The 20,466-nt window shown below is 36.2% G+C and overlaps 1 protein-coding gene across 1 annotated transcript in view; it reads right to left on the bottom strand.

Annotated features, from left to right (window-relative positions):
• The window catches only part of rflna (refilin A), a 35,895-nt gene extending 22,259 nt beyond the window's left edge, over positions 1-13,636 (bottom strand). Inside the window, exons 1-2 of the mRNA XM_041042912.1 lie at positions 13,398-13,636; positions 12,918-13,280 (exon numbers count right to left, since the gene is read on the bottom strand). Coding sequence (XP_040898846.1) covers positions 12,918-13,136 — 219 coding nt within the window. The 5' untranslated portion in view covers positions 13,137-13,280; positions 13,398-13,636. The remainder of the gene's footprint in view (positions 1-12,917; positions 13,281-13,397) is intronic.
• Positions 13,637-20,466: the final 6,830 nt, after the last annotated feature.

Genomic DNA, 20,466 nt, shown 5'->3' on the forward strand with positions numbered 1-20,466 from the left:
CAAAAAATTTTTTGACCTCAAAATGTCATAAAAAACGTCATAGTATAGTATGGCGTTTTTTTCGGACAAAAAAAGTCAAAAAATTTTTTGACCTCAAAATGTCATAAAAAACGTCATAGTATAGTAAGGCGCCAAAATCGGCAAAAAAAAAGTCAAATTTTTTTTTAACCTCAAAATGTCATAAAAAACGTCATAGTATAGTATGGCGTTTTTTTCGGAAAAAAAAAGTCAAAAATTTTTTTGACCTCAAAAAATCATAAAAAACGTCATAGTATAGTATGGCGTTTTTTTCGGACAAAAAAAGTCAAAAAAATTTTTGACCTCAAAATGTCATAAAAAACGTCATAGTATAGTATGGCTTTTTTTTGGACAAAAAAAGTCAAAAATTTTTTTGACCTCAAAAAGTCATAAAAAACGTCATAGTATAGTAAGGCATCAAAATCGGACAAAAAAAGTCAAAAATTTTTTTGACCTCAAAAAGTCATAAAAAACGTCATAGTATAGTAAGGCGTCAAAATCGGCCAAAAAAAGTCAAAATTTTTTTTGACCTCAAAATGTCATAAAAAACGTCATAGTATAGTAAGGCGTCAAAATCGGCAAAAAAAATTCAAAAAAAATTTTGACCTCAAAATGTCATAAAAAACGTCATAGTATAGTATGGCTTTTTTTTGGACAAGAAAAGTCAAAAAAATTTTTGACCTCAAAAAGTCATAAAAAACGTCATAGTATAGTATGGCGTTTTTTTCGGACAAAAAAAGTCAAAAATTTTTTTGACCTCAAAAAGTCATAAAAAACGTCATAGTATAGTATGGCGTTTTTTTCGGACAAAAAAAGTCACATTTTTTTTTAACCTCAAAATGACAAAAAAATGTCATAGTATAGTATGGCGTTTTTTTCGGACAAAAAAAGTCAAAATTTTTTTTGACCTCAAAATGTCATAAAAAACGTCATAGTATAGTATGGCGTTTTTTTCGGACAAAAAAAGTCACATTTTTTTTTGACCTCAAAAAGTCATAAAAAACGTCATAGTATAGTATGGCGTTTTTTTCGGACAAAAAAAGTCAAAAATTTTTTTGACCTCAAAAAGTCATAAAAAACGTCATAGTATAGTATGGCGTTTTTTTCGGACAAAAAAAGTCAAAATTTTTTTCAACCTCAAAATGTCATAAAAAACGTCATAGTATAGTAAGGCGTCAAAATCGGCCAAAAAAAGTCAAAATTTTTTTCGACCTCAAAATGTCATAAAAAACGTCATAGTATAGTAAGGCGTCAAAATCGGCCAAAAAAAGTCTTTTTTTTTCAGACCTCAAAATGTCATAAAAAACGTCATAGTATAGTATGGCGTTTTTTTCGGACAAAAAAAGTCACATTTTTTTTTTTACCTCAAAATGTCATAAAAAACGTCATAGTATTGTATGGCGTCAAAATCGGACAAAAAAAGTCAAAAATTTTTTTGACCTCAAAATGTCATAAAAAACGTCATAGTATAGTATGGCGTTTTTTTCGGACAAAAAAAGTCAAAAATTTTTTTGACCTCAAAAAGTCATAAAAAACGTCATAGTATAGTATGCCGTTTTTTTAGGACAAAAAAAGTCAAAATTTTTTTCGACCTCAAAATGTCATAAAAAACGTCATAGTATAGTAAGGCGTCAAAATCGGCCAAAAAAAGTCTTTTTTTTTCAGACCTCAAAATGTCATAAAAAACGTCATAGTATAGTATGCCGTTTTTTCGGACAAAAAAAGTCAAAATTTTTTTTGACCTCAAAAAGTCATAAAAAACGTCATAGTATAGTATGGCGTCAAAATCGGACAAAAAAAGTCAAAAATTTTTTTGACCTCAAAATGTCATAAAAAACGTCATAGTATAGTATGGCGTTTTTTTCGGACAAAAAAAGTCAAAAAAATTTTTGACCTCAAAATGTCATAAAAAACGTCATAGTATAGTATGGCTTTTTTTTGGACAAAAAAAGTCAAAAATTTTTTTGACCTCAAAAAGTCATAAAAAACGTCATAGTATAGTATGGCGTTTTTTTCGGACAAAAAAAGTCAAAATTTTTTTCGACCTCAAAATGTCATAAAAAACGTCATAGTATAGTAAGGCGTCAAAATCGGCCAAAAAAAGTCTTTTTTTTTTCAGACCTCAAAATGTCATAAAAAACGTCATAGTATAGTATGGCGTTTTTTTCGGACAAAAAAAGTCACTTTTTTTTTTTACCTCAAAATGTCATAAAAAACGTCATAGTATAGTAAGGCGTCAAAATCGGCCAAAAAAAGTCAAATTTTTTTTTAACCTCAAAAAGTCATAAAAAACGTCATAGTATAGTATGGCGTTTTTTTCGGATAAAAAAAGTCAAAATTTTTTTTGACCTCAAAAAGTCATAAAAAACGTCATAGTATAGTATGGCGTTGTTTTCGGATAAAAAAAGTCAAATTTTTTTTTGACCTCAAAATGTCATAAAAAACGTCATAGTATAGTAAGGCGTCAAAATCGGCCAAAAAAAGTCTTTTTTTTTTCAGACCTCAAAATGTCATAAAAAACGTCATAGTATAGTATGCCGTTTTTTTCGGACAAAAAAAGTCAAAATTTTTTTTGACCTCAAAAAGTCATAAAAAACGTCATAGTATAGTATGGCGTCAAAATCGGACAAAAAAAGTCAAAAATTTTTTTGACCTCAAAATGTCATAAAAAACGTCATAGTATAGTATGGCGTTTTTTTCGGACAAAAAAAGTCAAAAAAATTTTTGACCTCAAAATGTCATAAAAAACGTCATAGTATAGAATGCCGTTTTTTTCTGACAAAAAAAGTCACATTTTTTTTTACCTCAAAAAGTCATAAAAAACGTCATAGTATAGTATGGCGTTTTTTTCGGACAAAAAAAGTCAAAAAAATTTTTTACCTCAAAATGTCATAAAAAACGTCATAGTATAGTATGGCGTTTTTTTCGGATAAAAAAAGTCAAAATTTTTTTTGACCTCAAAAAGTCATAAAAAACGTCATAGTATAGTATGGCGTTTTTTTCGGACAAAAAAAGTCAAAATTTTTTTCAACCTCAAAATGTCATAAAAAACGTCATAGTATAGTAAGGCGTTTTTTTCGGACAAAAAAAGTCAAAAAATTTTTTGACCTCAAAATGTCATAAAAAACGTCATAGTATAGTATGGCGTTTTTTTCGGAAAAAAAAGTCAAAATTTTTTTTGACCTCAAAAAGTCATAAAAAACGTCATAGTATAGTATGGCGTCAAAATCGGACAAAAAAAGTCAAAAGTTTTTTTGACCTCAAAATGTCATAAAAAACGTCATAGTATAGTATGGCGTTTTTTTCGGCCAAAAAAAGTCAAAATTTTTTTCAACCTCAAAATGTCATAAAAAACGTCATAGTATAGTAAGGCGTCAAAATCGGCAAAAAAAATTCAAAAAAAATTTTGACCTCAAAATGTCATAAAAAACGTCATAGTATAGTATGGCTTTTTTTTGGACAAGAAAAGTCAAAAAAATTTTTGACCTCAAAAAGTCATAAAAAACGTCATAGTATAGTATGGCGTTTTTTTCGGACAAAAAAAGTCAAAAATTTTTTTGACCTCAAAAAGTCATAAAAAACGTCATAGTATAGTATGGCGTTTTTTTCGGACAAAAAAAGTCACATTTTTTTTTAACCTCAAAATGACAAAAAAATGTCATAGTATAGTATGGCGTTTTTTTCGGACAAAAAAAGTCAAAAATTTTTTTGACCTCAAAATGTCATAAAAAACGTCATAGTATAGTATGGCGTTTTTTTCGGACAAAAAAAGTCACATTTTTTTTTGACCTCAAAAAGTCACAAAAAACGTCATAGTATAGTATGGCGTTTTTTTTCGGACAAAAAAAGTCAAAAATTTTTTTGACCTCAAAAAGTCATAAAAAACGTCATAGTATAGTATGGCGTTTTTTTTCGGACAAAAAAAGTCAAAATTTTTTTCAACCTCAAAATGTCATAAAAAACGTCATAGTATAGTAAGGCGTCAAAATCGGCCAAAAAAAGTCAAAATTTTTTTCGACCTCAAAATGTCATAAAAAACGTCATAGTATAGTAAGGCGTCAAAATCGGCCAAAAAAAGTCTTTTTTTTTTCAGACCTCAAAATGTCATAAAAAACGTCATAGTATAGTATGGCGTTTTTTTCGGACAAAAAAAGTCACATTTTTTTTTTACCTCAAAATGTCATAAAAAACGTCATAGTATTGTATGGCGTCAAAATCGGACAAAAAAAGTCAAAAAATTTTTTGACCTCAAAATGTCATAAAAAACGTCATAGTATAGTATGGCGTTTTTTTCGGACAAAAAAAGTCAAAAATTTTTTTGACCTCAAAAAGTCATAAAAAACGTCATAGTATAGTATGGCGTTTTTTTCGGACAAAAAAAGTCAAAATTTTTTTCGACCTCAAAATGTCATAAAAAACGTCATAGTATAGTAAGGCGTCAAAATCGGCCAAAAAAAGTCAAAAAATTTTTTGACCTCAAAATGTCATAAAAAACGTCATAGTATAGTATGCCGTTTTTTTCGGACAAAAAAAGTCAAAATTTTTTTTGACCTCAAAAAGTCATAAAAAACGTCATAGTATAGTATGGCGTCAAAATCGGACAAAAAAAGTCAAAAATTTTTTTGACCTCAAAATGTCATAAAAAACGTCATAGTATAGTATGGCTTTTTTTTGGACAAAAAAAGTCAAAAAAATTTTTGACCTCAAAATGTCATAAAAAACGTCATAGTATAGAATGCCGTTTTTTTCTGACAAAAAAAGTCAAAATTTTTTTTACCTCAAAAAGTCATAAAAAACGTCATAGTATAGTATGGCGTTGTTTTCGGCCAAAAAAAGTCAAAATTTTTTTCAACCTCAAAATGTCATAAAAAACGTCATAGTATAGTAAGGCGTCAAAATCGGCCAAAAAAAGTCTTTTTTTTTTCAGACCTCAAAATGTCAAAAAAACGTCATAGTATAGTATGGCGTTTTTTTCGGACAAAAAAAGTCAAAATTTTTTTCGACCTCAAAATGTCATAAAAAACGTCATAGTATAGTAAGGCGTCAAAATCGGCCAAAAAAAGTCAAAATTTTTTTTGACCTCAAAATGTCATAAAAAACGTCATAGTATAGTAAGGCGTCAAAATCGGCCAAAAAAATTCAAAAAAAATTTTGACCTCAAAATGTCATAAAAAACGTCATAGTATAGTATGGCTTTTTTTTGGACAAGAAAAGTCAAAAAATTTTTTGACCTCAAAAAGTCATAAAAAACGTCATAGTATAGTAAGGCGTTTTTTTCGGACAAAAAAAGTCAAAATTTTTTTTGACCTCAAAAAGTCATAAAAAACGTCATAGTATAGTAAGGCATCAAAATCGGACAAAAAAAGTCAAAATTTTTTTTGACCTCAAAATGTCATAAAAAACGTCATAGTATAGTATGCCGTTTTTTTCGGACAAAAAAAGTCACATTTTTTTTTGACCTCAAAAAGTCATAAAAAACGTCATAGTATAGTATGGCGTTTTTTTCGGACAAAAAAAGTCAAAAATTTTTTTGACCTCAAAAAGTCATAAAAAACGTCATAGTATAGTATGGCGTTTTTTTTGGACAAAAAAAGTCAAAATTTTTTTTGACCTCAAAATGTCATAAAAAACGTCATAGTATAGTAAGGCGTCAAAATCGGCCAAAAAAAGTCAAAAATTTTTTTTACCTCAAAATGTCATAAAAAACGTCATAGTATAGTATGGCCTTTTTTTCGGAAAAAAAAAGTCAAAAATTTTTTTGACCTCAAAAAGTCATAAAAACGTCATAGTATAGTATGGCGTTTTTTTCGGACAAAAAAAGTCAAAAATTTTTTTGACCTCAAAAAGTCATAAAAAACGTCATAGTATAGTAAGGCGTCAAAATCGGCCAAAAAAAGTCAAAATTTTTTTCGACCTCAAAATGTCATAAAAAAACGTCATAGTATAGTATGGCGTCAAAATCGGACAAAAGAAGTCAAAAATTTTTTTGACCTCAAAATGTCATAAAAAACGTCATAGTATAGTATGGCTTTTTTTTTTGACAAAAAAAGTTAAAAATTTTTTTGACCTCAAAAAGTCATAAAAAACGTCATAGTATAGTATGGCGTTTTGTTCGGACAAAAAAAGTCAAAATTTTTTTCGACCTCAAAATTTCATAAAAAACGTCATAGTATAGTATGCCATTTTTTTCTGCCAAAAAAAGTCAAAATTTTTTTCAACCTCAAAATGTCATAAAAAACGTCATAGTACAGTAAGGCGTCAAAATCGGCCAAAAAAAGTCAAATTTTTTTCAGACCTCAAAATGTCATAAAAAACGTCATACTATAGTAAGGCGTCAAAATCGGCCAAAAAAAGTCAAAAATTTTTTTGACCTCAAAATGTCATAAAAAACGTCATAGTATAGTAAGGCGTCAAAATCGGCCAAAAAAAGTCAAAATTTTTTTTGACCTCAAAATGTCATAAAAAACGTCATACTATAGTAAGGCGTCAAAATCGGCCAAAAAAAGTCATTTTTTTTTCAGACCTCAAAATGTCATAAAAAACGTCATAGTATAGTAAGGCATCAAAATCGGCCAAAAAAAGTCAAAAAAAATTTTGACCTCAAAATGTCATAAAAAATGTCATAGTATAGTAAGGCGTTAAAATCGGCCAAAAAAAAGTCAAATTTTTTTTTGACTTCAAAATGTCATAAAAAACGTCATAGTATAGTAAGGCGTCAAAATCGGCCAAAATAAGTCAAAAAATTTTTTTACCTCAAAATGTCATAAAAAACGTCATAGTATAGTAAGGCGTCAAAAAATGCCCAAAAAAGTTATATTTTCCTAAGACCTCAAAATGTCATAAAAAACATCATACTATAGTAAGGTGTCAAAATCGGCCAAAAAAAGTCAAAATTTTTTTTGACCTCAAAATGTCATAAAAAACGTCATAGTACAGTAAGGCGTCAAAATCGGCCAAAAAAAGTCTTTTTTTTTTCAGACCTCAAAATGTCATAAAAAACGTCATAATATAGTAAGGCGTCAAAATCGGCCAAAAAAAGTCAAAAATTTTTTTGACCTCAAAATGTCATAAAAAACGTCATAGTATAGTAAGGCGTCAAAATCGGCCAAAAAAAGTCAAAATTTTTTTTGACCTCAAAATGTCATAAAAAACGTCATACTATAGTAAGGCGTCAAAATCGGCCAAAAAAAGTCATTTTTTTTTCAGACCTCAAAATGTCATAAAAAACGTCATAGTATAGTAAGGCATCAAAATCGGCCAAAAAAAGTCAAAAAAAATTTTGACCTCAAAATGTCATAAAAAATGTCATAGTATAGTAAGGCGTTAAAATCGGCCAAAAAAAGTCAAATTTTTTTTTTACTTCAAAATGTCATAAAAAACGTCATAGTATAGTAAGGCGTCAAAATCGGCCAAAATAAGTCAAAATTTTTTTTGACCTCAAAATGTCATAAAAAACGTCATAGTATAGTAAGGCGTCAAAATCGGCCAAAAAAATTCAAAAAAAATTTTGACCTCAAAATGTCATAAAAAACGTCATAGTATAGTATGGCTTTTTTTTGGACAAGAAAAGTCAAAAAATTTTTTGACCTCAAAAAGTCATAAAAAACGTCATAGTATAGTATGGCGTTTTTTTCGGACAAAAAAAGTCAAAATTTTTTTTGACCTCAAAAAGTCATAAAAAACGTCATAGTATAGTAAGGCATCAAAATCGGACAAAAAAAGTCAAAATTTTTTTTTACCTCAAAATGTCATAAAAAACGTCATAGTATAGTATGCCGTTTTTTTCGGACAAAAAAAGTCACATTTTTTTTTGACCTCAAAAAGTCATAAAAAACGTCATAGTATAGTATGGCGTTTTTTTCGGACAAAAAAAGTCAAAAATTTTTTTGACCTCAAAAAGTCATAAAAAACGTCATAGTATAGTATGGCGTTTTTTTTGGACAAAAAAAGTCAAAAATTTTTTTGACCTCAAAATGTCATAAAAAACGTCATAGTATAGTAAGGCGTCAAAATCGGCCAAAAAAAGTCAAAAATTTTTTTTACCTCAAAATGTCATAAAAAACGTCATAGTATAGTATGGCCTTTTTTTCGGAAAAAAAAAGTCAAAAATTTTTTTGACCTCAAAAAGTCATAAAAACGTCATAGTATAGTATGGCGTTTTTTTCGGACAAAAAAAGTCAAAAATTTTTTTGACCTCAAAAAGTCATAAAAAACGTCATAGTATAGTAAGGCGTCAAAATCGGCCAAAAAAAGTCAAAATTTTTTTCGACCTCAAAATGTCATAAAAAACGTCATAGTATAGTATGGCGTCAAAATCGGACAAAAGAAGTCAAAAATTTTTTTGACCTCAAAATGTCATAAAAAACGTCATAGTATAGTATGGCTTTTTTTTTTGACAAAAAAAGTTAAAAATTTTTTTGACCTCAAAAAGTCATAAAAAACGTCATAGTATAGTATGGCGTTTTGTTCGGACAAAAAAAGTCAAAATTTTTTTCGACCTCAAAATTTCATAAAAAACGTCATAGTATAGTATGCCATTTTTTTCTGCCAAAAAAAGTCAAAATTTTTTTCAACCTCAAAATGTCATAAAAAACGTCATAGTACAGTAAGGCGTCAAAATCGGCCAAAAAAAGTCAAATTTTTTTCAGACCTCAAAATGTCATAAAAAACGTCATACTATAGTAAGGCGTCAAAATCGGCCAAAAAAAGTCAAAAATTTTTTTGACCTCAAAATGTCATAAAAAACGTCATAGTATAGTAAGGCGTCAAAAAATGCCCAAAAAAGTTATATTTTCCTAAGACCTCAAAATGTCATAAAAAACATCATACTATAGTAAGGTGTCAAAATCGGCCAAAAAAAGTCAAAAATTTTTTTGACCTCAAAATATCATAAAAAACAGTATAGTAAGGCGTCAAAATCGGCCAAAAAAAGTCTTTTTTTTTTTCAGACCTCAAAATGTCATAAAAAACGTCGTAGTATAGTAAGGCGTCAAAATCGGCCAAACAAAGTCAAAAATTTTTTCGACCTCAAAATGTCATAAAAAACGTCATAGTATAGTAAGGCGTCAAAATAGTCGAATCGTAGCACTGTGAATCGTAATCGAATCGTGAGGTGACTTAGATGGAACACCCCTAATTCACACACACATAAACACACACAGTCTAAAGAGTCTGCAGATTACTTTTCCTTCCATTCAATATTTCTTTAACCAACTAATTGTTTCAGCTCTGATAGGTTCCTGAAGGAGCAACCTAAGAAATAGTATGTTCCTAATAAACTCTAATAAACCAATAATGAGTATCACACACTTAAGTTATTGTAGGAATCATAGGAATTTCAATTAATTTTCATTTTCATGTGATTAATTCATAATGTCTGTTTTAAGCAGTGTACAACACATGATGGGGGAAGTTTACCTCATTGTGTCAGATAAGCTACTGATGACACAATGTATGTACACTGTACTCAACTAACTGTATGAACCATGCAGATCTGTTAGTATATTGACCCTTGACCTCTCAGACTGTCCCCACCAGAGGGGACAAACAGACCTGTACCAATCAGAAACACAGACACACTGTGAGGAGAGGTTGTGGCTGACCATTTTCTTTCTCCAAACACTGTCCAACCTGAATCAAATGGCACAACTCCGGCACCTCTCACATTACACAGAGGAGGCTGTCACATGCTGCGGTTTGGCCACTGTTAAGCGCACATGCCATTACAGGGGACGAGCAAGAACAGGCCAAGGGCACAGCAGATCGCTGTGCGAAGCTCGTCTTACCTACAGCCTTCGATCATCACCACTCTATCTGAATGGTGGGACTGGACATGCACAGCTGCTGGTTTTGCCACGCAAGACTGACAGACAGTCCATGTGCAGGCCGTTCGTTTTCTGCTGCTGGTGCTTCAAGACCTGGAAACACTGTACGAGAATGTGATTGTCCTCTGCTGCTCCAGGACGGAGAGCATCCCAGGTATTTCTCTACGGTGTGCTCATCAACAAAGCAAACACTCGTGAATGGAAGGTAGGTCACCTTCAGGCAGTGGATCCCCCAGTATGCACACAAAGCATAACCCCCCCTCCACCTTTGGAAGCACATTTCTGCCCAGGAAAAATAGTCTGCAGCTGAGCAACCCACACAATGTACAATGCACAATGCCTAGTTGCTGAGACAAATGCCAACTCTAACACATTTTTCTGCCTGTTTGGTGAGGTGAAGCCCCCTGACTTTACATCCTGTGTTTGTGAGGACATTAATGTGAGAGCATCATCATCAAAAGTCATGAGATCTGTCTCCTGTCTGTCCTCCTGGTTAATCCACTGACAGTTGAGCCACCTCCGTAAACTGGACGTGTACATAACCTTATCCAGCTCTGAAATATTCAAGATTACATAACCACGCTCATATTTTTCATGCACCTAGTCCCACTCATAAATCTTATTCACGTTAAGAGATGCAAGTGTAAAATTAATTATCCTGCAGCTGCATAAATTTGAACCGAATTTGAAAACGGACAGGGCATCTGAGTGTTTATCCACGTTTAATTTAGAAGTGAGAGGTCATCAAACACTTATGCAATGGCCTGCAGTCGCTCTAACAAGCCCCTGCATCTCAAAATAGAACTTGAGGATTGTTCTTAGGTGGCACACAAAAACAACACAAAAATAGATTTGGAAAAAGAAAAAAACTGATCACAATGTATGCCTCCCTTCGTCCTGCAACCAGACATCTGCTCATACAACTCAAAAAAACCTTTTTCTTCTGATGGAAAGGTTTTATTTTCTTCCATACACACAAGCCTGTAGACGGGATTAGAAACACAAGCAGGAGCAGCCCCTATCAGGACTGATCTTTAAAAGGGAAACCACAAAGCAGAGGAGTCCTACTAATCTGAACCTCCAGAGGATTAGAGGATCTCTCTCTTTTTCTCTTTCAGGCCTCAGCAAACCGATGTCACGCAACTCCCAGGATGCAGCACTGCATTTCTGAGGCCTCCTTAAGAAACTTTAAAAGCCACCCAGACCTGCGCAGACATGTTCTTAAGACTTTTGAAACTGGGAGTGACCTGGAAATGATTTTCAATCAAATCCCTCTTGTCATGTGTGACACACAAGTCACTGCAGGATGTGTCATTAAAATGCAAGTATCCCCTAAAAGTGTAGAAAATACATCAATTATCATAAATCTTAGTTTCCCTGGAACATATTGTAAAGAATTATGCTATTTTAGTTGGACTGTCCTAAGCTAAACAAATATGAATATTGCCTTAGAGTGTACTGACTATATGAATAGTTCATTTAATGTGCAATTGCTGCAGATATATTGCTGGAAATTTACTATTTGTACAATTTCTCCTTGGACAAATACATTATGTGTAATATCGAGAGCTATTTAAACTTTTCAAGAAATAAAGCATGTTTACTGGGCTTGCTGGTTTCCAGTGAGGTCTGAGCAGGAACTGTTTGAGGCTTATTAATAACCTTTACAGCCCTCTCTCTATGATACGTTTTCATTTTGAGCCTGTTAATGTTCTGACATTGAGCAGGATCCCAGAGGGTCAGGAAGTAACAGACTATAAAGAATTATTGAAAAAAGTTAGTCATCACATAACTTTCAAACTTCAGAATTAAAGTTAATATTAAAGTAGTGGGACCAGAGTCACAATTATGAAATGAAAACAGTGATGACTGAAATGACCATCTGATACAACGTTTTGCAACTTGGGGGTTGGGATCCCCCCGAGGATTTGTCAATCAACCAGAGGGGTCTGACGTATCAGTTGTGACTTATCAGCTGTGACAAAAGAAAAAGAAAAAGAAGGAAAAAAATATCTAGGTTTTCGTGTTGCCAAAAATCTAAAACTATTCAAAGAAAACATTTGGAGAACTAATGAAATGACTTGCTACTCAAAAAAAAATATGTAACCTGTGAAGACGTGTAGCAAGTGGACACTGCTTCACTTAAAAGGGTTACAAGTAAAAAATGTTGGGTAAAGAGCATGGGTCATTTAGAGGAGAAGACACAGACCTGCTCCTGATGGCTCATTTCAGTGTTTACAAAGATAAAAGCCTGACTTATCGTCTTTAAGGTTCCCACTGAGTATAACTGCTTCAGGCCTATGATGCCAGATAAGACAAACCTAGAAGAGGAAGTATAGCCCAAATTTTATCATGTCAGTCCCCCCACTGACAGGGCAGTAAAACTGTCCTATTTTACTGTCTTTACTGTCTTTCTGTCCTGTAGGTGAGGAAAATGAAACCTGATCACAGCAGTCATCCTTGCAATCTACACACCTTGACTCAGATCCATGCTGCTAAGTGAAGTAACACTGTTACAAAATTTTCTGTCATCTTGCTGGGAACCCCTGGAATCCTGGCAAGGACCCCTGGGAGTCCCTGGACCCCAGTTTGGAAACCCAGCTGGGCCTAATCAGCTCACTGACACCATGTAGTTAGAGCCCAGCTGATGCACCAGAGTGAACAAGAAGACGTTTTTACTGGATTACTGGGGGCGAGTGGCATCTTCAGCATGAGTGCAACATCAGAAATTTGCAGCTAAGGAATTCCGGACAGAGAGAGAGAGAGAGAGAGAGAGAGAGAGAGAGAGAGAGAGAGAGAGAGAGAGAGAGAGAGAGAGAGAGAGAGAGAGAAAGAGAGCTTCCAGATGTTGGGTGAGTGGGACTGAAGTGAAATCTGTTTCTGGCCAAGCACTAAAATGCTCTCAGATTTTCAGCGTTTCTCACAGCAGCGTTATTATTTGGCCATTAGGTCTCTTTTTATCCTTTAATTCAGTGTCAGTGAGCTGACTGACAGCAAAAATGAATCTGGACACAAAACAGACCCGAGTCTGTTTCATTGCAAAACCGTTTCAAACTATAAAGATATTCTCCTTACCAGTTTGCCTTCTCTGCTTTCCTTTCTATAATATCCATGATGGCTTTCGACGGGCGTCGTGCAGCTGCTGGAGCGCGACTCGATCAGACCCGGAGACAGTGAGCAGAAAGGCGGACTGGGACTAGGGGGCAATCCCGAATCCGGACTGTCGAGCAGCCCTTCCCGGTTCTTTCCTTTCAGGCTATCATCCATCGCTTGTAAGTGTAGGTGCCCCACCATTTCTGGGACGGCTCAATTCAAAAAACACCCCAGACTAAGTCGCACTGACTGACGTTTTTTCTTTTTTTCTTGAAGCGCTCCGAGCTGCTGTGCGCTCCTGCGTCGGAAAGAAACAATCCTGCTCGAACTTTTTCAAGATGACTTCTGCAAGCAGAGAAGAGAGGGAAAAAATCAGGAAATGGCATTTAACCATTGGCCAGACACCGACTGTGGACGAACTCCACAGAGTGAAATCAATTCAGTCAGCAAACTTTACTGTACCTGTGCGTCGTGAAGTATCCACCTTTATTCCCGAAAGATATTCCAAAGAGACGCGAAAAGTCACAGACAAAATGGAAACAACTTCGAACTTGACACAAAAGTAAAGTATTAACTGTTTTTAATTTAAACAATCAAACGAAAACGTAGTAAAACTCACGCAAAAACAAAACGTCGACCGTGCGTCTGGCACCGATCTGGATGAGAGCTCCTCTGCACTGCTCTGTGTGCGAGTGTGTGTATGTGTGTGTGCGCTCTCCAGTGGAGAGCTCCGTCTTAATGATCCTGCCAGGCTCTTTTTTTGCACCTGGATCCAGTCCAGCCCCCATGATCTGGATCACTTCCACGTACAACCGACAGGGGCGAGCACGTCCTCTCCGCTCCTGCTGCACAGTACAGTTTTGCTGAGGGTGTTTATGATCAACAGCCCTACTGAAATGCCCTTGAGCAAGTTATCCAAACCCCTATCTGCTGGAGCTGGTATTGTTTTTCGAAACTTACATTTTTTTTTTTTTTTTTTTGCCTTTTTTTGCCTATAAAAATGGGAAACTTGTCGTTCTGTCCAATACTTTGGTGTGCTGCATATATATAACTATTACCTAACTGGGTAAGTCCCATTGAGGTTGGAAACCTCTCTTGTAAGGCAGACCAGGCCAAGACTACAGCATGAAAAGTTGCAGACAAGACAATGCAAAGTCAGAAAAATAACTAAGCCAATACTAAAATCCAATGTCAATACTAAACACAGGTCAAACTAAAATAAGGCTGAACATGAGCTAAAAACAGACAGTTAGCAAAAGGGTCATTTACCACACAATTTACAGTTGTGCTGAATATGTGCAGAGACAAAATCAGCATAATTATGAGAATCAACCATCTTATTTTAGCTCCAAAGACAGAAAAGTCTTGTGTCTAAAATAAAAAGCTAACCTCCATCTCAATGTCTTCAAAAAGTTTTCAACATGTCCAAAAGAAAGATAACAAATATCAACTTGTCTTCCCCTGAGTTGTATTAGAAAATAAGACCAGTTAATTTTTTCTTCATTCAACAGAAGCCTGGGTTGAGTAAGCTCAGACTGCTAAATATTACAGGTGGACTGTTTATGAAGTGCATCTGAGAACGAAGCTTCATAGTTATATATACAAAGCTGTATCATCTGCATAACAACAAATATTAGTTTCATGTGCATTAACATAAAGTCATTACAAATGAGTAGTATATACTGTACTTAATAAGACTAAGAAGAGCCTTATCCAGATGAAGTTAACCAGAAAGTATACAAAAGCTATCCTTTGTTATTCAGATATAATCCTGCTGAGTAAGAACACCCCCTGATGTCAGTCCCTGTTTAGTTTAAGAAATCTGCAGACAGCTGCCTTTGCAGAGCAGTTTGTTGTGGTTCATAAAATATTTAGTCACTGAAAGGATTATTAAAGGATTACTACAGTTATTTTTCATAAAGCCTGGTGTGTATGTGTCTATGTATGTGTGTCTGCAACCATCCTGCCTGGTGTATTTCAGGACTGGGTGGAGACGGGTGGGAACGCTGTGCATCCTCCAGTTACTAAATGAGTGTATGTTGCACACACACACAGACACAGACACAGACACACACACACACACACACACACACAGAGAGAGAGAGAGAGAGTGCAGACAAAGCAGACCTGAGTGAACAAACGAGCAGACAGCAGTCATCACAGCAGGCAGGGGAGAAAGAATTGAATCCTTGTTGATGGTTCCCTCCACATAATGTCTGTGCTCTGTGTTCATACAGTTAGTCTTACCAACGGCAGCTCTGCCAAAAGGGAAATCAGAGCATAAATAAGAGCCAGTGCAGAGCTGCACAGAGCTGACTGTGTGTCTTAAGTGGTTGATTGTATCTTTGATGGTCCACCAGCTCTCCATGGTGATTACCACAGATTGCCAGGAAATCATGCGAGATGTTTTCTGTTTTTTCAGCTCTCATAAAAAAAAAAATCTAAGATAACTCTGTGTTTGCCTTTGTTGTCTGGGGGATGTACTTAATGGCATGCCTGTTAAGCTTGTGCAGCTGTAATCTTGTTTGCTGAGAATTGTTTTCCCTCCTCTGTGTTATTGTTTGGAAGCCACAGCAGGAAGCCGTGGAGCGGCGCTGAGAGTTTTACTGTCGTTCTCCATGTCAGGTGTGTTTTTGTGTCATCATGTCCATCTTAAAGAGCCCATCATGTTGATCCTCAGGCATTCAAGGGATTAGTCTGGAGAGCTGGTACAGATTAGCCGTAAGATAGTGGCACACAGATGATGAGTGTGTTTATGGCTGTAGGCATGTCTGTGAGCATGCTGATTTGAAGAGTTGCTCAGTCGCAGCCTCACCGAGGAAAAAGCCAGAGAGGCCTGAAAATTAGCAGACTGACCATGGTGGACTCTTCTTCTGACAGTGTACACAGTGAAACGCAGGTTCTTTTCTTCTCATATCTACTCTGATGTACATGGACACATCAAAGGGTGATTTCACCCAAATTACAAAAAAAACAAAACATAAACATATATTAATAAACATATTTTTTTATTATTATCTGTGAGTGGTAACATTTTATTTTACAAACCCACAATTTCCCAATGATTTCCTAGGAAGTTTATTTGAGGGAACTATGTTATTTGGCACTAATTACAGGGGAAATAGAGACAGCTTTCAATACTCTTACAGTTTGTTAATTCCAATCGAGCACTAATGTAACCAAGAAAGTCTTTTAGTCAGTGCACAGCAGGTTAGCTGAACATGTAAAAAATGGTTTATTTGTCTACAGGCAAGTATATAATTCAACATCAAAAATTAGTGAATAGTTATTATTCATTTGGTTAAATGGAGCAGTTCTTTCAAGGATTTGTAAGATTTTGTAATTTGGCTCTTTAATTGCCTCAAGGGTCACCCTAGCTGTTAAATGTCTTGTTGAGGAGCAGTGTTGGATTGACAAACACAGACAGGCTGTTCTATTGTTACTATGACGACACTATGCATGTGCTGGACACCTGTCAGTTTTAACATGCAGTGTTCTTCACATGTTCACACTTTCACTGTTGTATGACATTTATGACAGACATGACATTTTGCAGAGTTTATTACTAAGCTGGCCACATTTTCTTACAAACAAACAACAACAACAACAAAATCATATTTCAACAAGGCTCACTAAATGTTTTCTCCATGTGCTCTCATCCATCACTGCTTCAGAAAGATTAATTATTCTTTGAAAAACTGTGATCACTCAATTCGGACATGGCTGTCTGCATACCTGTTTTATCCTTCTCGTTCTTTCAGTAAAGTTACTCTGACACTGTATATCAAACCTATGACCTTTCCATTATGGATGGCATATCCGGGACATTATGGAACAGACACCTTACCATTTGGCCAAGCGGTTGCCCCCATTATGTAGGAGTTGATTGAAGAGTTCTGCAATCAGGACTCTGTTCCTGAGAGCTTTGAGATCCCAGGAGGCTTTGAGACAGAGACAGAGGGGGGAGGACAGCCAAGCCGTCTGCTGATGATTCATTATTTAGTGCTCCATCATTTTCCCCCTCACAGGGCAATCACTCACATCCTGCAAAACACACACACACACACACACAGTCAAAAACATGAGGATACAAACATGTTTGTATGCAGAGATGCAAAAACTTGACTCACACACACATTCACAGAGACACAAAGACAGTAAGACACACACACAAATACACACATTCTTGATCTGCAGAACTCTTTGGCTCGGTCTTGCTGCATTCACATGATGTTGCCAAGCCAGCTGTGCGAACTGGGTCTGGAAAAGGGGGAGAGGGGGGTAATACAGGTGTGTGTTTGTTTGCATGCAAGAGAGCGAGACAGACTGACAGACAGGAGTACACTCATCTGGCCCCCACGACCAATTTTTCAAGTCTGTGTTTGCAGTGTGAGGTACACATATTTTCTCGAGGTGTGCAGTGTGCCGTGCACGTCGGTGTGTGCACGTGCTGTCTGGAATAGCTCTCAATGTAAACAAACCACAGAGAGGCCAGTCCTGGCAGGGAGGTTGTTTTAAGCTGACGGGGACGTCACTGTGGTTTCCACACACAACGCTCTTCTTCAGACTCCCAGCCATGAATCTTCTCCATCTCACAGATAGGTGACCATTCTCCAGTTTGCTTTTCACACAATGTACACATAAACACTAGCCACTTGTTCTGCGTACTCACGTGACCCACGGCACCTCTGCTCCATTCCCTTTGGCCCGCTTGAAAAGGAGTTATGAACGTGTTTTGACTTGATGATGGATGAGCCTGGCAGATTCTAAATATGCCATCCAGACCTCAAAGTTCAATCCATAATGCACCTCACTTCTCTGGAGCCTGCCTGCATCTGGTTTTAATGTGCAGAGACCCCTGCCTGGATAAAGAAGACAGTCCTGACCCTGCAGCTCCCTCTCCATCACCACCAAGCGTCTTCTCCTCCATTCCTTTCTAATCTCTTGGTCTAACGCTGCCACCAATCACAACATCGGCAGACCATGTTAGCTCTGAAAGACTGTTCTTAATGGCTGCTTCTAAAATGGCTCACTGGGTTAAAATATCTCAAACATTACCCTTTTCATGTTTGTAACATATATTGAGACACCTGTGAGCATTCCCATTAGATAAACATATTTGCTTACTTCATTACTTGGGGTCAAACCTTTAAAAATGACAAAAGTTTGGAGCAATACATTTTTATAACAAAATTTTGTTATAAAATATGTCCACTTGTTATGAACTGATACATCATTTTAAACTGAGCAAATCTAGTATTATTTCAAACAAATTATTCTATTCTCGTCACTGGGTTTCTAAGGAAATATCCTCTGGCACAACTTGAGTAGCAACTTGAAGGAAAACTCTATGTTAAGTTCAAGTGACAATGGTCAAGGACCAAATATTTTGCAGCACTTGCTACCTAAATATAAGAATTATCCTTATTTGACTGAAACATTCACAAAAATACTTAAGATCACATTCCCATCAGCCCTAGCTGTACTATTTTTAGCTATAGTTGCAAACATGCTCAGAGCTTTCAAACAGCTTCACAGAGGTGCTAACATGGCCCTTTGCCCTGTTTACCTGTCTGCAAGAAGATATGCAACATCTCATAGAGAAGATTAAAGAATAACTGGCAGTTAACTGGACAGTCAAAGAGTCTTGGATCTTGCAATTAAGGGTTTAAATTTCACAGAAAACTGGATAAGAGTCGTGTTTTATCCTCAGTCTGTTTGAATACCGGCTTGGATTCAGCAGACAGAAATTCCATTTTTTTTTGTGGTCATGCAGAACTTTCATTAGATGATTTAAAATTTTAATTTATAATTTGAAAAACTAGAGATATCCTAAACCTCCTGTTCAGCAGTGTTAAAAATGGTATGTAAACCTTTACAGTGTCTTCAGCACTGCTTCCTGGAAGCTTGATCACCATTGGTAGACATTTTGTTGTGTTCCAGTTCAATCTTCTTTTGGGCATTTTGATAAGTTGTATTGCTGCATATACAGTCTTGGGGTGTCAGAGTTGTTGTTCACATGTTCTCCTTCCAGCGGTTATAAATCACTGTCCTGAGCGGATCAGTTGGTGTGCTGCTCGGTGCAGTTGACTCTGCACACTCTGTGACCTCCTTTCTGAGACTTCCCTGAGGCTCCACAGCTGTTGGCTTTGCATGCTAGCAGCTCATCCACTCTCAGCTGTAATCAGTGATTCACCTGCACGCCGCTTCCTCTGACATTTTCGCTTCCTCACAGCTTTGTGTGAACAGTCAATAGGTAAACACGAGAATGGCTTTTGTTTAATGTGTAACGGTCAGATATGTCACTGCCTGTATTTTCTGGCATTCTCAGTGATGCAGATTTAGTTTATGGATCGTTATCTATACATGTGTGGATCTATATTCTGCTGAGGTAAATATGCAGAGATAATCTGAGCACATGAAATGTCATCAAAAAAAATCGACTTTGTGCCGACAGTCAATAGTCAGTCGCTGGTTTAGACACGGCTGGCGCACATGAGTCACAGATGCGTCAGGCAAATACTGGGGATCAGGACTGTCAACAGTATCCACCCTGAGAAAAATGAAATGTGGACAGAGATACAATCAGTGCTTTGTGTCAGGGTGTCGATTCTCTGTGTTATATATTGACTAAACAAGGTGCACAGTGGTCACAGGGAGAGCCGGGCTCAGCAGGGGAGCAAACACAGCCATGTGAGCGAGCCAAGGAAGACAAGAGAAGGTCACTGCAGGGGTAGAGGACGGACAGATAAGAGCTGTTTGTGTTTCTTGTCCCATTCATCTCCATTCAGAAGCATTCATCTCTACACTTAGAGAGAAAATGCCCTGCCCTTTGCCCCGTTCCCTGTGCTCTTGAGGCATAAACAAGCCCCACTCTCCGGGTCCTGACAATAACCCTGCCTGTTTGCTCAGTGTGTTTGCTCAGGCCTGTGGTTCGGGTTTGAGTGTGAGCCGTGCATAGGTAGCTGAAGGCACCAAATCGAACGCAACAATTTGAGATTGATGTCGACGCGACAGCAGCTCACCACAGTAACATAATATTTATTACCCTGCGATTAAACCAAAGTGATTCAGTCCAGGTTGTAGGAAGAACAAACAAGCTGTGACTTCCTCCTCAGTGACAGAGGGATTTATTCTGCACAATATATTTTCACCATAGAGCTTCCTCTCTGTTATGTTGCCTCTGCCCTGGGGATAGTTTAATCTCTGACTGGCTGATACACCAAACTTCCATCTCCAAGAGATTTGTGCTTCACTTAGAGTTCATGACTTGTCTCCTGCCAGATTGACAGCACCTCTAGAGCTCTGCCACCAGGGAAGGTTGCGTTTCCCATGGTACTTTGTGTTTGCCTTCTTGCCTGCAGGGATATAATGACAAGCATGGACCACCCATGTCTGCTTTGGCCTGAGTGTTATTGAAGGAATTCCCCAGCTTCGTGTGTGTGTGTGTATGTGTGTGTGTGTGTGTGTGTGTGTAAAAACCATGAGCTTAAGTTTATGTTTGCATGCTTGTGCTTAAGCCAGTGTGATA

The sequence above is a fragment of the Toxotes jaculatrix genome, chromosome 7, assembly GCF_017976425.1.
Source record: "Toxotes jaculatrix isolate fToxJac2 chromosome 7, fToxJac2.pri, whole genome shotgun sequence".
Lineage (NCBI taxonomy): Eukaryota > Metazoa > Chordata > Actinopteri > Toxotidae > Toxotes > Toxotes jaculatrix.